Source organism: Rutidosis leptorrhynchoides, chromosome 3 (assembly GCF_046630445.1).
Source record: "Rutidosis leptorrhynchoides isolate AG116_Rl617_1_P2 chromosome 3, CSIRO_AGI_Rlap_v1, whole genome shotgun sequence".
In the NCBI taxonomy this organism is placed as follows: Eukaryota; Viridiplantae; Streptophyta; class Magnoliopsida; order Asterales; family Asteraceae; genus Rutidosis; species Rutidosis leptorrhynchoides.
Genome location: NC_092335.1, coordinates 482707434 through 482721320, shown reverse-complemented (window position 1 = coordinate 482721320; position 13887 = coordinate 482707434). Strand labels below are relative to the sequence as shown.

The 13887-nt window shown below is 34.7% G+C and overlaps 1 protein-coding gene across 1 annotated transcript; it reads left to right on the top strand.

Annotated features, from left to right (window-relative positions):
* Positions 1-3479: 3479 nt before the first annotated feature.
* On the top strand, positions 3480-8078 carry LOC139898159 (protein root UVB sensitive 6-like). Its single transcript, XM_071880876.1, has 13 exons — positions 3480-3975; positions 4403-4501; positions 4598-4711; positions 4808-4879; positions 4968-5078; positions 5167-5286; positions 5761-5862; positions 5962-6034; positions 6823-6906; positions 7003-7067; positions 7192-7293; positions 7393-7572; positions 7707-8078. The coding sequence occupies exons 1-13, from the start codon at positions 3652-3654 to the stop codon at positions 7770-7772; spliced, it is 1512 nt and encodes a 503-aa protein (XP_071736977.1). The 5' UTR covers positions 3480-3651; the 3' UTR covers positions 7773-8078.
* The last annotated feature ends 5809 nt before the right edge of the window (positions 8079-13887 follow it).

The window sequence follows — 13887 nt, the reverse complement described above, 5'->3', positions numbered from 1 at the left end:
TGTAAGTATTGAAAATAATTCTGAAAACAATGATGAAATTGAAGATGATTTAGAAGTACTGGATTTTGATGACTTTTCAAGTGGTGATGATGTTGATCTTGGGGATGATGCAGTAAGGAGTAGAAAGATAAAGGAAATCAAAAAGCAACAAAGACAGGGTACAGATTTAACAAAGACTTATTTCTGCTTGGGTCAAAAGTTTTCAAGTGCTGAAGAGGTAAAAGAATCAATTAGGGTACATGCTGTTGAAACTAGGAGGCACCTTTTTATAAAAAAAAATGACAAAATCAGGGTTAGAGCTATTTGTAAAGGTATAGTGGATAAGACTAGTCAATCTTTGAAAAATGTACCAGAAGTGGGTACCTCATGTGGGGTGAGCAACAAGACAAAAAGCAATAAGGATGCTTTAAAGTCACATGAACAACCAAACAATAAAGAGGAAAAGCCAAAAAAATGTGAATGGGTCCTTCAAGTTTCAAAACTTCCACTTTTACATACCTGGCAAGTTAAAACCTACAAAGATAAACATACTTGTTTGCATTCTAGGGTTAATAAGCATTGTACCTACAACTTCCTTTCAAAGGACTTGCTTGGCCAGTTAGCAACAAACCCTAACATTCCAACTAAAGCTGTTAAGGCTCAAATGGAAGCAAAGCATGAAGTTCAAGTTTCTAAATACAAGGCTTACAGGGCATTGTGCAAGGCAAAACAGTTAATGAAAGGTGATTACATTGACCAATATGCAGATCTGAGGGATTACCTAGAAGAGTTAGTGAGGTGTAACCCAGGAACAACTGTTAGGGTTCAAACTGAAAATGCAAACCCTAAAGATAACACACATGTGTTTAAAAGGGTGTACATCTGTTTAGGTGCTTTGAAACAAGGTTTTAGAACTATTGGAAGGGATTTAATTGGTGTTGATGGTGCTTTTATGAAGGAGCCTGCTAGTGGACAAATGTTGACTGCAGTTGGTGTTGATTGCAATAATGGAATTTACCCAGTTGCATATGCAATAGTTGAGCAGGAATGCTTTTCATCCTGGAAATGGTTTTTGGAATTGTTAAGTTCAGATTTAGAGCTTACTCCAATGTCAAACTTCACATTCATAAGTGACAGGCAGAAGGTACTAATTATATTTGTTTTATAATTCACATTCATATTGCATCATAAAGCTTTTATTAAAGTCCCTATTATTATGTGTACAGGGTCTACTTCCAGCTATTGAACAATTATTTCCTTGTGCTGAGCACCGTTTCTGTCTTAGGCATATTCATGAGAATATGAAGTCAAAAGGTTGGAGAGGACATGCTTACAAGAATCATTTGTGGAACTGTGCAAGAGCAACTACTATCCCTCAGTTTGAAGCTGCAATGTTGGAGATGAAAAAGTTAGATGCAAAATGTCACAAATATCTATCTGACATTCCACCAAAACATTGGGCCAGAAGCCATTTTACACACAGAGCAGTGTCTGATGTTTTACTAAATAACATGTGTGAAGTGCTCAATAGGTGGTTATGTGATGCTAGGGATAAACCAATAGTGACAGCATTGGAGTATGTTAGAGAGTACATGATGAAAAGGATAGCTAATGTGTTGACCAAAGCTTCCAAATGTGATGGACCTCTCACTCCAACTGCAACCAAAATATTTGCTGTGGTACAGAAAGAAGCTAATAGTTGTGGTGTTATGTGGAATGGTACTGGTCAATATCAGGTTAATGGACCTCATGGATTCCAAGTTGTGGTTGATATGGAAAACAGAACCTGTTCTTGTAGAATATGGGAGATAACAGGAATTCCATGTAAGCATGTTGTAGCAGTACTTTATGACATGTCTGAGAATTCAATTGATATTGATCATGTTGAGAATTGGGTGCACCGTGTTTATAAATTAGAGACTTGGAAAGAAGCATATGCTTTTAGCATTAAACCTGTTCCTGGGAGAGAACTTTGGACAAAGTCTTCAGTAACTACAAAGTTGTTACCACCCAAAAAAATCAAGTCTGCTGGTAGGCCAAAGAAGTCTAGAAGGAAATCAATGGATGAGAAGGAAGAGGTTAGTGTCAGTGGGAAATTGACAAGAAAGGGAAAGACTGTGAAGTGTGGTCATTGTGGGCAATTTGGGCATAACCAGAGGGGATGTGGAAATGAAGGCATTGGAGAGAAAAGGAAGGATCCAAGTGAAGCTACAACAAGTGCAAGGGCAACTAACAAGAAAGGGAAACAGGCTGCTGTTTAGGTACTTAGTTTGATGCTATTTAGTTATTGTCTTTTGAATATGTAATGTTAATGGTAATTGTCTTGTGAACATGTTGTTAGATGTTAATGTCACTTGAACTTGTTATTGTAATAGTTTGATGTTAGGGTATCTAACATATTTCTTTTGAACTTGTATTTTAATGGTAATGGTTTGTTCTGAATATGTACATGTAATGGTTGCTTACAGTGACCTGTGATCCATGTCTTTTGAACATATGTCTTTTGAACATATGTCTTTTGAACTTGTATTTGACCTGTGATCCATATATGTGTTGAACATATGTCTTTTGAACATGTCTTTTATGTTCTGAACCTGTTTCCTTAAATTAGTCTTTTGTACATTACACAAGAACAAGTGTATTGAGTTGCTTAAAAAAGGAACATTTCATTGAACAAACCCAACATAATTCAACATGTACCAAAATACAATACCAAATTACATTACCAAGGTTGGACAGAAACAAGATAAACAACCCTTAAAACTACTAAAACAGAAAATAAAAACCAAACATAATCCAACTACAAATTAGCATCATCTTCAATGTTCTAACTTTATTCTCCAGCCTGTTTATCCTGTTCAATAACCCTGGGATAATGGCAACTGCACGTGCACCCATTGGCGGATCAGCCCACAAGAAAAAATTGCAATCGGACCACTGAAACACGCAAAAAATAAAAAAAATTAATTCAAAAGGATAGTTTTATACAATCTAATCACCTCGAAAATCGTTCATGAGTTCATCACTTACTCGATTTGGGCATGAGTAAAAACGGCGACCTGGGTTTGTGTTCGTCCACGCACATTTACGCACGGCTACTTGACCACAATAACAATTAACCATTTTGAAACAGCTCTAAATCGATCGAATTTCTAGTTCTAGGGTTTATATTGATAGAAAAGAGAGGAAAGAGATGAAAGAGATGAAGGAAATTAGGTGACCGGTGTTTGGATAGTTAGGTGAGTGTATTAATAGTCCCTGAGGTTTGATTCAATCAAGAAATTGCAAAATTCCGAGATTACCCATCACGTTTTTGTCACATGCGTCCACTAAACGGTTTAATTAAACGGACGTCAGAAATAGGGACTAAATCAGCTCAAGTTACATACGACAAGGATCAAGTCCATCAGAAAAAAACCACAGGGACTAAACGTGCGTTTTGATACAAACTACAGGGACCGTTTCAGCAATTTTGTCTTATTTTATTACGAGAAGTTTTTTTCACCAGGATCTCTCTGAAGCTCCATTGGAAGGTAAGCTAGTCCAATTGTTGGCCACCTGTAATTAATGACAATCGTTAATTACAAAGCTCCCTTCATTTCTCCATAAATAAAAACACACACACACACACACACACACACACACACACACAAAACTACTAATTTACCGGCAATGAAGCGTGGCTCCACATCACAAACCCTAACTGCCGCCACATCAACCTCATCTCAAGACGCTCGTAATTTGCTCGTTCGTGAAACGTTAAGAATCTCCGCTAATCTCGCATCGGAAAAAACTAGGTCACAAGATGAAACAGCGGCATCATCTACAGGTCTTGTTAATGATCAATTTGTTGATGCGAGTTTGAGATTGATTTGTTATGAAGAAATTGATGGACGTAGGTTTAAATATTTGGCGAATAATGATGTGATTAACTCTCGAAAGAGCTCCAATTCGATTCGTGCTGTTAGCTTGCAATCTCGTCAAGCTCCTGTTGATGTATGTTATCTATTGATCACCATTCCTTTGATTTGAGGACTGATTGATTATTAATTTATTTATTATTAGGATTATAAGAATAATTAATATATGTATCTAGATTGATTTAGCTTTTTATGTATCAAATGTTATTATAGTACATCCTTTAGCAAAGAGGAGTTTAAGCGAAGTGAAATTGCAGGTTAAGATGAGATGCTATTAGTATTACTGAATGATTAAGAAAAAGAATAAAAAAGTGCTGAATATGATAGTTGATATAACTTGCTACTTTTCATTTGGATGATAGACGAAATAAAAATTAAGTCATAAAACAACACAAGCCTCTTTATATCAAGTTAAATTGTAAAGCATGTTCTGCGTGTATATTATAACATCATTGCCCTCTATGAAATTCGAAGTTCTGTCGATAATTGGATATCCATTGTAGGAGTTGATGTCATTTATAAGGTCATACGTGGTTCCAGAAGGCTTCCCTGACAGTGTTAGCCCTTCATACGTGCCCTATATGACATGGAGAGCTTTAAAGGTATACCTTGATATACTATTTATGGTGGTTTTACATACCAATATATAATCGTTTCCCACTTGATTATCCCTTGACAATAATATTTGTATATTTTAGCATTTCTTTGGTGGAGCAATGGGCGTATTCACCACACAAGCACTTTTACATTCTGTTGGTGTGTCTAAAAGCCAATCAATACCCGGTGCTGTCGCTATCAATTGGATCATCAAGGTAAACAGAATATATTTTTATTTTATTACATTATGGAAACAGAGTAAGAAAATCCTGTTTCTTGTATAATAATATCATTATATGCTTGATTTGTAGGATGGTTCTGGACGCATTGGCAAAATGCTGTTTTCTCGGCAAGGAAAGAAGTTTGACTATGATCTAAAGCAGGTGAATTTCTTGTTACAATGTGTCTCTTATTCGACTCTTTTGCTCTAATTCAAAAAAGATTACTAATCTGTCATTATAAATTTTTTAGCTTCGACTATCAGGCGACCTTTTAATGGAGTTGGGTGCCGGTGTAGAACTGGCAACTGCAGCTTTTCCTCACCTTTTTCTTCCTCTTGCTTGTGCTGCCAATGTTGCAAAGGTTTTAGTTTCAACATGTCAAATTTGAGGTCATGCATTTGTTATGAATCTAAGTCATTAGTTTTATTATGATCGCATTTTAATTGTAGAATGTTGCTGCTGTTACATCAACGTCAACCCGTACTCCAATATACAAGGCCTTTGCTAAGGGTGAAAACATAGGCGATGTTACTGCTAAGGGAGAATGTGTTGGTAATGTGGCAGATTTGGTATGCCCCTTTAATCTATATCTAGTCATTTTAAGTGGTTGTTTACAGTAGTATTTTTTTTTTTTAAAAAACACAAAACGACTAAATTACCCCTGTGAACAAAACAGGAGGTGCTACTGTTCACTGGGGTAGGATGGTAAAAAACCTCCACTCCTTTTAGTATATATAATATGGCAACGGAATGTGTGTTTCCTTTTGGTTGGGGGTTCATTGGGTTTGTTATTGTCAATTATGTTGGGGCCACTTATATAATTGTTTGATTGTTTCTAACTGTACATTGTTGAAATGTTGAATAACTTATTTCCTGAAAATTTGGGATTATGGATCTGTGACAAATAACATATGTAGTGCTATCAGTAAGTAATTGGAAACAAGGGTTGTACTTTGCGTATTTACATAAACATATAAGCAGTAATAGAGTTTTGATGCGATACGTTTTAAAAAATAACAAGATCATTTTTTTTTCTTGTGAAGTTTGGAACGGGATTGAGCATCATCATAGCTAAAAGAAATCCTTCTTTGTTTACCACCTTTGGCCTACTCTCTTGTGGTTACCTCTTCAGCTCTTACCGAGAGGTATGGTAGTTCTTAGCTCGTAAATGTCATTTTTAATATATTAAAATTTATTTCATTTAACATTTTTGGTGTTAATTGCATTACCTTTCAATTGAACAGGTAAAATCTGTTGTGTTGCATACGTTGAATCGGGCCAGGTTTAGTGTGGCAGTAGAATCATTTCTTAAGACTGGTCAGTCTAATCACTTATTCACTTGGCTACTGTCTTAAAAATATTCAAGCTGTTGTAGTTTGTTTTAGATTTTTTTTTTGAATTTTTTGATTAAAAACAGAACCCACTCTACACAAAAAAACTTTACACATAAGAATATGGTAAATTAAGTCCCTTAATTGTAGCACTCATCCATTAATTGGCATAAATGTATGTACGTGTCCCTAGTATAGGGGTCTGAATGAAATATATTATATACTAAAAAAGGTCCATTTCACACTTGCGCATCGACATATATACCCAAATTCAGCGTCTTCGTGACCTACTTGCTCATCAAGTTTTTAACTTTCTGTCTAGATTAACAAATGAACAAAAAACCCATGATCTGGAAAAAAACACTTTTTTAGGAAAATACTTTCCTTTCCAATGTGGTCTTTTTATCTGTAAATACTGCTCTATCAGTCAATTTTCATTTACGTTCTTCTGCAACTGAGTTCATTTTTAACATATACTTACTACTTTGTATTTGGGGCCAGAAAAAGTTTTTTTCCTTCCGTTTTTGTGGTCGCACTATTCAGTTATAGAAGTTAGCAATAAAGGGAGTTAAATTGTTTTTAATATCGAACCAACCTCTTATGTTAACCGATTTATGTTGAAGATACTTTCAAATCAGCTTCCAAAACACTTTAAGAAGTACTAGTCTTGATGCAAATAATTAATTTCTTCCTTCAGAAGTTCTTAAAATGTTTATTTCACAGATAGCTTTAAACATAAAATTAACTGTTGCGTGATGATTTGTCATATCTCAGGGAGTGTCCCATCTTTACAAGAAGGAAACATGATGGAAACAGTATTTAATTTGCCATGGTGCAAAGACAAGCCGATCGTTCTTGGTACCTCAATTTTTGCTTCTTAATTAATGCAAGTCATTGGTATTATATCATTTCTTTCGTTAGATCTTGGGTAACATATATATCACTGTGTTCCAGGTTCAAGATTTAAGGAAGCATTTCAAGATGCAAACTCGTATTATGATGTGGAGCCCGTCTTTCAGGTACCTGTTCTTCCTTCCATTGGGTGCTGCGGATAGTTGTTACATCTCTACACTGACAATGTACTTTTATGACTATACTTATTATTATTATTATTGATTTTTTTATTTTATTTTATTTTTGCAGAAAGAGAGATATGTAGTAGCTTATAATCCTTCAAAAGGGAATATATATGCCGTGTTAAAGGATCAAGCAAAGTCTGATGATATTTTGAAAGCAGCTTTTCATGTGAGTACCTAGGGGAATATGTACTCACTGTTTACTTGAATCTTTCTATTTTTTTTCTTCTTAAAATAATATCCACCAATTTATCCTCATACATTTCAGGCACATGTGCTTCTTCACATCATTCGGTCTTCAAAACACAACCAAGTTAGCAGTGAATATACGAGTGGTGATAATTCAAGTCTTTTGCCAACATCTGCAGACCTTCAAGCTCATGTGGCAGAATCTTACAACATGGTTTCCGCTTTGTACGGGCCTTTTAAGAGCAAAGCAAAAGAACAGGTAAGAGTATAGTACTACTCGTATAACCTCTATCCAGGTTATGCTTAAATTTTCTAATTTGCTTGCATATAAAATTAGCATAATTTGTTTGCAATTTGTGCAAAAATTTTAAACTCTGTTCACACCTTGTACAGGGATGGGTGATGTCGGATTCTCTTCTTAATCCTGGACGAGCTAGGATTTGTGAACAGGTTAAATAAGGAGGATACATATTAACTTCTAGTTACTCGAGTGATTATTCGGGTATGTTTTCCAACTACTTTGGTCTAACTCCCACCTGATCACAAAGCAGAGAAAGGGCTATGCAGCCCATAAGTTAGAGGCTTCAGAACATTTATATGAATGTGCTTACTACCGAGGAAAAACAATAGAAGGTATAAAAACAAATACAGAATAAATTTTGTTCCTACTACATAACTTGTGTCTGTAATCCTGGATCTCCAAATATTATGTGTAGTTTTGTATACGTTAGGAACGTTTATAACTGTATGGGTATAGCTATTTCAACATGTTGTATGTAACTAGATATATAGTTTCCTATTGCCTACCTGTCTCTTTATTGTTCTAATTTATATGTCAGTTATGACCTATTTATTTGCTTATCTGCTTAGTTGGGATATGTTTTATTTATAAAGGGTCAAAACACATAAATTTATAAAATAAGCTAATGAGTTAATGGATTAATTATATACTTTGGGGTTGTTTACCTTTTTTTTCATGTTAAGTCCGAAGTCCTATTTTCATTTGCCTCTTACCGAACAGAAACAGACCATTAATTAGAAATTAAACAGACCCAACATTTTACGTGAACCAAATAAAGTTAAACTAGACGCGAAGATTTGTTTTTCTCTATTAACCCTTATAATACTAAAATATTATATATTATTTTTATTATTTTATTTATATATATTAAAAGGAGTGGGAAAGTGTGTAGTTTTAATTATATCTGTAGTTTTGAGTTTGCTTTCACATTACAACTGGTCCCTCAATTTCGGTTATATTTACATGACGCCCCCTCAAGTTTATACTTTTTCAGGGGTTAAAAGTGTACTAAAAGGAGTGGGAAAGTGTGTAGTTTTAATTATATCGGAATGGAGTTTTGAGTTTGATTTCACATTACAACTGGTCTCTCAACTTCGTTTATATTTACATGATTACAACTGGTCTCTCAACTTCGTTTATATTTACATGACGCCCCCTCAAGTTTACACTTTTTCAGGTGTAAAAAGTGTGAATGTATTATTTAATTAAAATAAAAGAAACTAATTCCACCCGAATTTTTAACGGGCCCTATTTTCTCGCTCGGTGCGAGTTAAATTTTTCCGAGAACACCATTCAATTCGGAAAAATCTTACGAACCCAACGAGACTAACTATACTCGAAACGGACAATTTTTAAAAAAACACTAAACACAACGACAACCCGTATCTTCCCGCTCGCCACGAGTTAAATTTTTTCGACGGCAGCGTCAGACTTGAAATAATTTTATGAACAAAACGACACTAACCACTTTTGAAACGGACACTTTTTAAAAAACGCTAAACACAACGACAGCCCATATCTTTCTGCTCGCCTCGAGTTAAATTTTTCCGACAACACCGTTACACTCGAACAAATTTATTGAACAAATCAAAACTAACTACGTTCGAAACGGATACTTTTTAAAGAACGCTTAACACAACGACATCTAAAACGGCGCTTAACACATGAGCCGTGTTCCCATCTGTAAATAAAGCCCCCGCCGCAACGCGCGGGCCGGTCCGAACTAGTTTCTATCATTAACCAAACAGATTTAAAACTTAAGCAGGCATTGAAAATCTATTTTGTTGTCTCAATCAATTACTCCCTATTTGGTAAGCATGCGTTTTGCTTTGCGAGTTGATTTATATAACACCATATTATTTAATCGTATATAATCAGACATGTTTACAATGTTCTATGATACAATAAACAAATATATATATATATATATATATATATATATATATATATATATGTAATAGATAAAACACTATTTTACTATTAATAGATAAAACACTATTTCACTATTCATCAATAGTGCCAGGGGTATTTTGGTCATTTCATTTTTTTCCCCAACGATAAAAGAAGCAACTTTCGTAAAAGAACCAACCCTTCAATGTTACCAAAAGATGTCGAAAAAAATTCTTTTTTACAAAAAATCAACTAACTTTTTTTCTCTTCTCTCTTTTCGTCCTCAACGATAAAAGAGGCAACTTTCATAAAATGAACAATCCTTCAATACTACCAAAATATGTCGGAAAACATTCTTTTTTACAAAATAGATCAACTAACTTTAAAAAAAAAAAAAACGCTAAAAGAAGCAACTTTCATGAAAGGAACAACCTTTCAATGTTAGATGTCGAAAAAAATTCTTTTTTACAAAATAGATCAAGATTTTTTTTAACTCGCATTCAAAACGGAGCCCCCGGCGCGAAGCGATGCTCCACAACTAGTTTAATTAAATTAAATTGTGATAGATCCACACATATTTTATGTTATCTTCCAAAAATACCCTTCACCGTATTCTATCAAAAAATTTGTATAATACATAATTTAAGGGTATTTTAGTACATTTATGTGGATTTATCAAAAAGTGATTTGGAAATATCACTCCCCTTAATTTAATAGACTATAATACAGTTCAGAAAATCATTATATTTTATAAGAATTTATCTAAAGATGGACCCTTAAGAATGTTATTAAAATGCAAAAATAACTTGTAGTTTTAAATAATTGCTATGTACTTAATAACATGAACAACTCTAAAAGCTATTGTTAGAGTATTTTATAAATACAGATCGGTATGATACTATCATTGCAACACTTGTACAGGTACAAAAAGTGATAAGTCTCATCATCACAATTTTGTTGCTGGTACATTTGAGATCCAACCTCTTATTTTCTTCATTTTTTTCCCTCTTAAGTGCAACTTTATAAACAATAGCAACGAATTAATTATCCAAGTGAATTTCTTTTTTCCTTTTTTTTTTTTTTTTTTTTGGCTAAAAAACAAAAACTTTATATAAAACTAAATCTCCAAAACAGAGATAAGAGAACAAAGGGTCACCACAAAAAGGCTCGAAGACTGAAAACAAAGCTAACCAAGACAACTCGAGACGCTATCTAAACTGAGCCTTAACGTGGACTAAACAACACAATAGAAAACAAATACAAAAAACATAACAAAATAACCATACGAAGATCCATCAAAATACCCCAATCAAGAACCAACGTTTGTATCATTAGTACCCTCTTCCGCATTCGTCTTAAACGAAAAAGTAGACTCGATACCGACCCCTTCCTCATTCAAACCTCCATTCCTAAATTCGTCAAAAAAAAAAAAAAAAAAAAAACACCATCTAAAGCTTCTCCCGCCCCTGCTACAATACACTTTCCTTCAACACTCACAAAAGTTTGACCAACTTTAGCGTTCCGATTAGAAGTCTCCTCAATCTCGTCCCCATCACTCGAATCGTGCAACCGAAACGTCCCGTCCTTTACACTCCTTTTCTTTTCCTTCCATTTCCTCTTGCCCGTACCTCTTGTATCACTCTTCTTCCCCCCCGTAAAATCGAAACTTGTTAGCATGCACATGCCAACTGTTGGATGTTTGAAGGATATCAAAACAACAAGAAAAATACGTTTTAGTGTTAAGGCGCGCCATGGCTCATTAAGACGCGTCATGGCTCAACACTTGAATTGAGGTTCGAAGGTTGCATTGCTGTTAGTTTGAAATCATGCTTTAAGCCACAGTGCGGCTCTTCCAGCCGCGACGTGGCTTAAGCTTATCTGGGAGCCCGACGAGGAAAAACGCGTTTTCTTGCTCTTTAAGTTGTTTCCTTGTTTAGATTTGCCTATATAAACACCCTATTGTAACCCTAACATGTGTGCACGAAATTAATAGTGAAAAATCTCTGGTTTGCGCCCGTGGACTAAACCCTTCTACGTGTTTTGGAGTTGGGATATAACCACGTTAAATCCTGTGTCGTTTATTTACCGTTTTGCTTTTAGATTATTCCTTTGTCGTTCATGGGTTGTTTGTGATTTACGATACCACAATCACATGTTCTTGTTTGGATTCTAAATTCTAACAAGTGGTATCAAGAGCTTCAAGGTTACGAGTTCGGGCACAATGGCGAATTGAAAGCGAGTTTCTTCGATATGGTTGACGATTCAGTTTTTTAATCAAAGTTAGATCAAACGACGAGCTAGGGATTTGTTTTGCAATATGTATCGAGACTGGATGACTTAGTTGGGCCCGATGAACTCATGAATATGTCTATGTATCCTGGAGAGTTGATCACATAAGATTCGGGTGACAGTTCTTGGAAGTTATTTTATAATCGAGATGCTGATTGCATCATGATGGTGATTTTTTTTCGCGAAGGGTTACGGAGTCAAGGTTGGGTCGATGGGTTCGTTGCGGAGAGATTTTTCGGGAGATCTAGGTGTCGGATCTGAGTTCTCGTTCTTCGCGATCCCGTGCGAAAGAATGATTGAACTTTCAAATTCGGAGTTCCAGGAGCTGTTGTAGTAGAAAATTCGTAGCAGGTTAGTTAACCGTTGGATCGACTTGATTTTTTGTGTGTGGATAGTAAATACACATGGTAAAAATTTGAGGCTGATCTAAACGTTGGATCTTAAGATATGATTTTTCAAATCTGGGCAGTTTTCAGGATGAAGTTTTTCGGGTTTGATGACGCGAGTGCGAGATGGTTTTATCTCGGAAACTTCGAGCGATACGAGCTATGTTTTCGAAGATGTGGGTTTGTTATGGAAGCTCAGGAGGGTGTTTTTCTTTCGGGTTAGATCGGTTGAATAACGAACAAGATGCATCGGGTTGAAAGTCGATAGTGGGAGTATCGGGGAAGTTTGGTGCTTGCGGTTTGGAAACGGGATGACCAATGATGTTTGGTCAATATTCCAGTGTTTATGGAATATGTAGGCAGATCAGAGTTCCTTGTCACTAAGGAAAATTGATTTTCGAAGGGTGTCGGATAGAACGCGTTTGGTTGATGTTTCAACCAAGGGAGCAGTTCTTCTTCGAGGGTGATCAATTAGCAGTCTTTAGGTGACGAATGGGAGCGGATAATCTTGTAAGTCCCGAAACTTGAGCTTTCTATGATCGTTGAGGATGTCGGGAACTTGGTGTGAGTTTGGTAACCGACGTAAGTTATCGAGCTAGTGGGAGTTAGTCGAATAGTGGAGTTGTGGAGATGATTATGCGACGTTGTCTCCAATGTTCTCAAGATTAGTGTGATGATTCCGAGTAACACTCGGGCTTCGAGTACTTGTTTTACTCTCTGATGGCAAAGAAATTTGTGACTGACTGGTGGTACGAACCAAGTTTCTTCTCAAGTAGCCGCAGTTTTATTTCTTACTTGTACAGAGGGAGCATGCTTGGGATGAGAAGATGGGTTTGTGATATTCATAGCTATGAGGAGGTCAGTGAACCAGCGAGAAAGCGGAAAGTTGAAAAGTTAGTAGATTTCGAGGTTGTGACTGCATTCTCACTAGAGCCTTGATGAAGAGTCTACGAGGGTGTGATTGTTGGGAAGAAAAATCATAGATAGACGGTGAAATCCTGTACGAGGTGTGGCGACCCGGAAATTTCCGACCAAATTTAAACTTAATCCCATTATGATTTCGACACGATAAGCAAAGTCTGTAATATTGGGTCTCTAAAACTCTGGAACTATGTTCATATGTTCAATTACCCTTTGACCGATCTCGACGATTCACGAACCTCTAATGTATATATATAAATGATTATATATGTAAATAGTTATATATAATAAATTAAATATGTTACTGAACTATTATAAGATAATTTAATATAACCAAAACTGGATATTTGAATATGTAGAGTATTTTGATTATAAATGATTTCGAATATGATTTGTCAACGATTAAAATGTATACCTTGAATTATTTGTTTCAAAAGAAATAATTAATATATTTATCTAAGTAACAAAACTCAATTATAGTAGAATATATATATGATTGCATTACATAATTGATGATATACGTATATTGTAATATATTAAAAATGTATATATATTAAATATTAAATATATGTTATTATATATATATATATATATATATATATATATATATATATATATATATATATATATAGATATATATATATATATATTATAATTATTAAATATTACATAATTAATAATATGTAATATTAATTTATTAAATGTAATTATAAGTTAAAATAGAGTTATAATAATAATATTTTTGGTATTTTATTATTATTATTATTAATATTAATATTAGTATTAT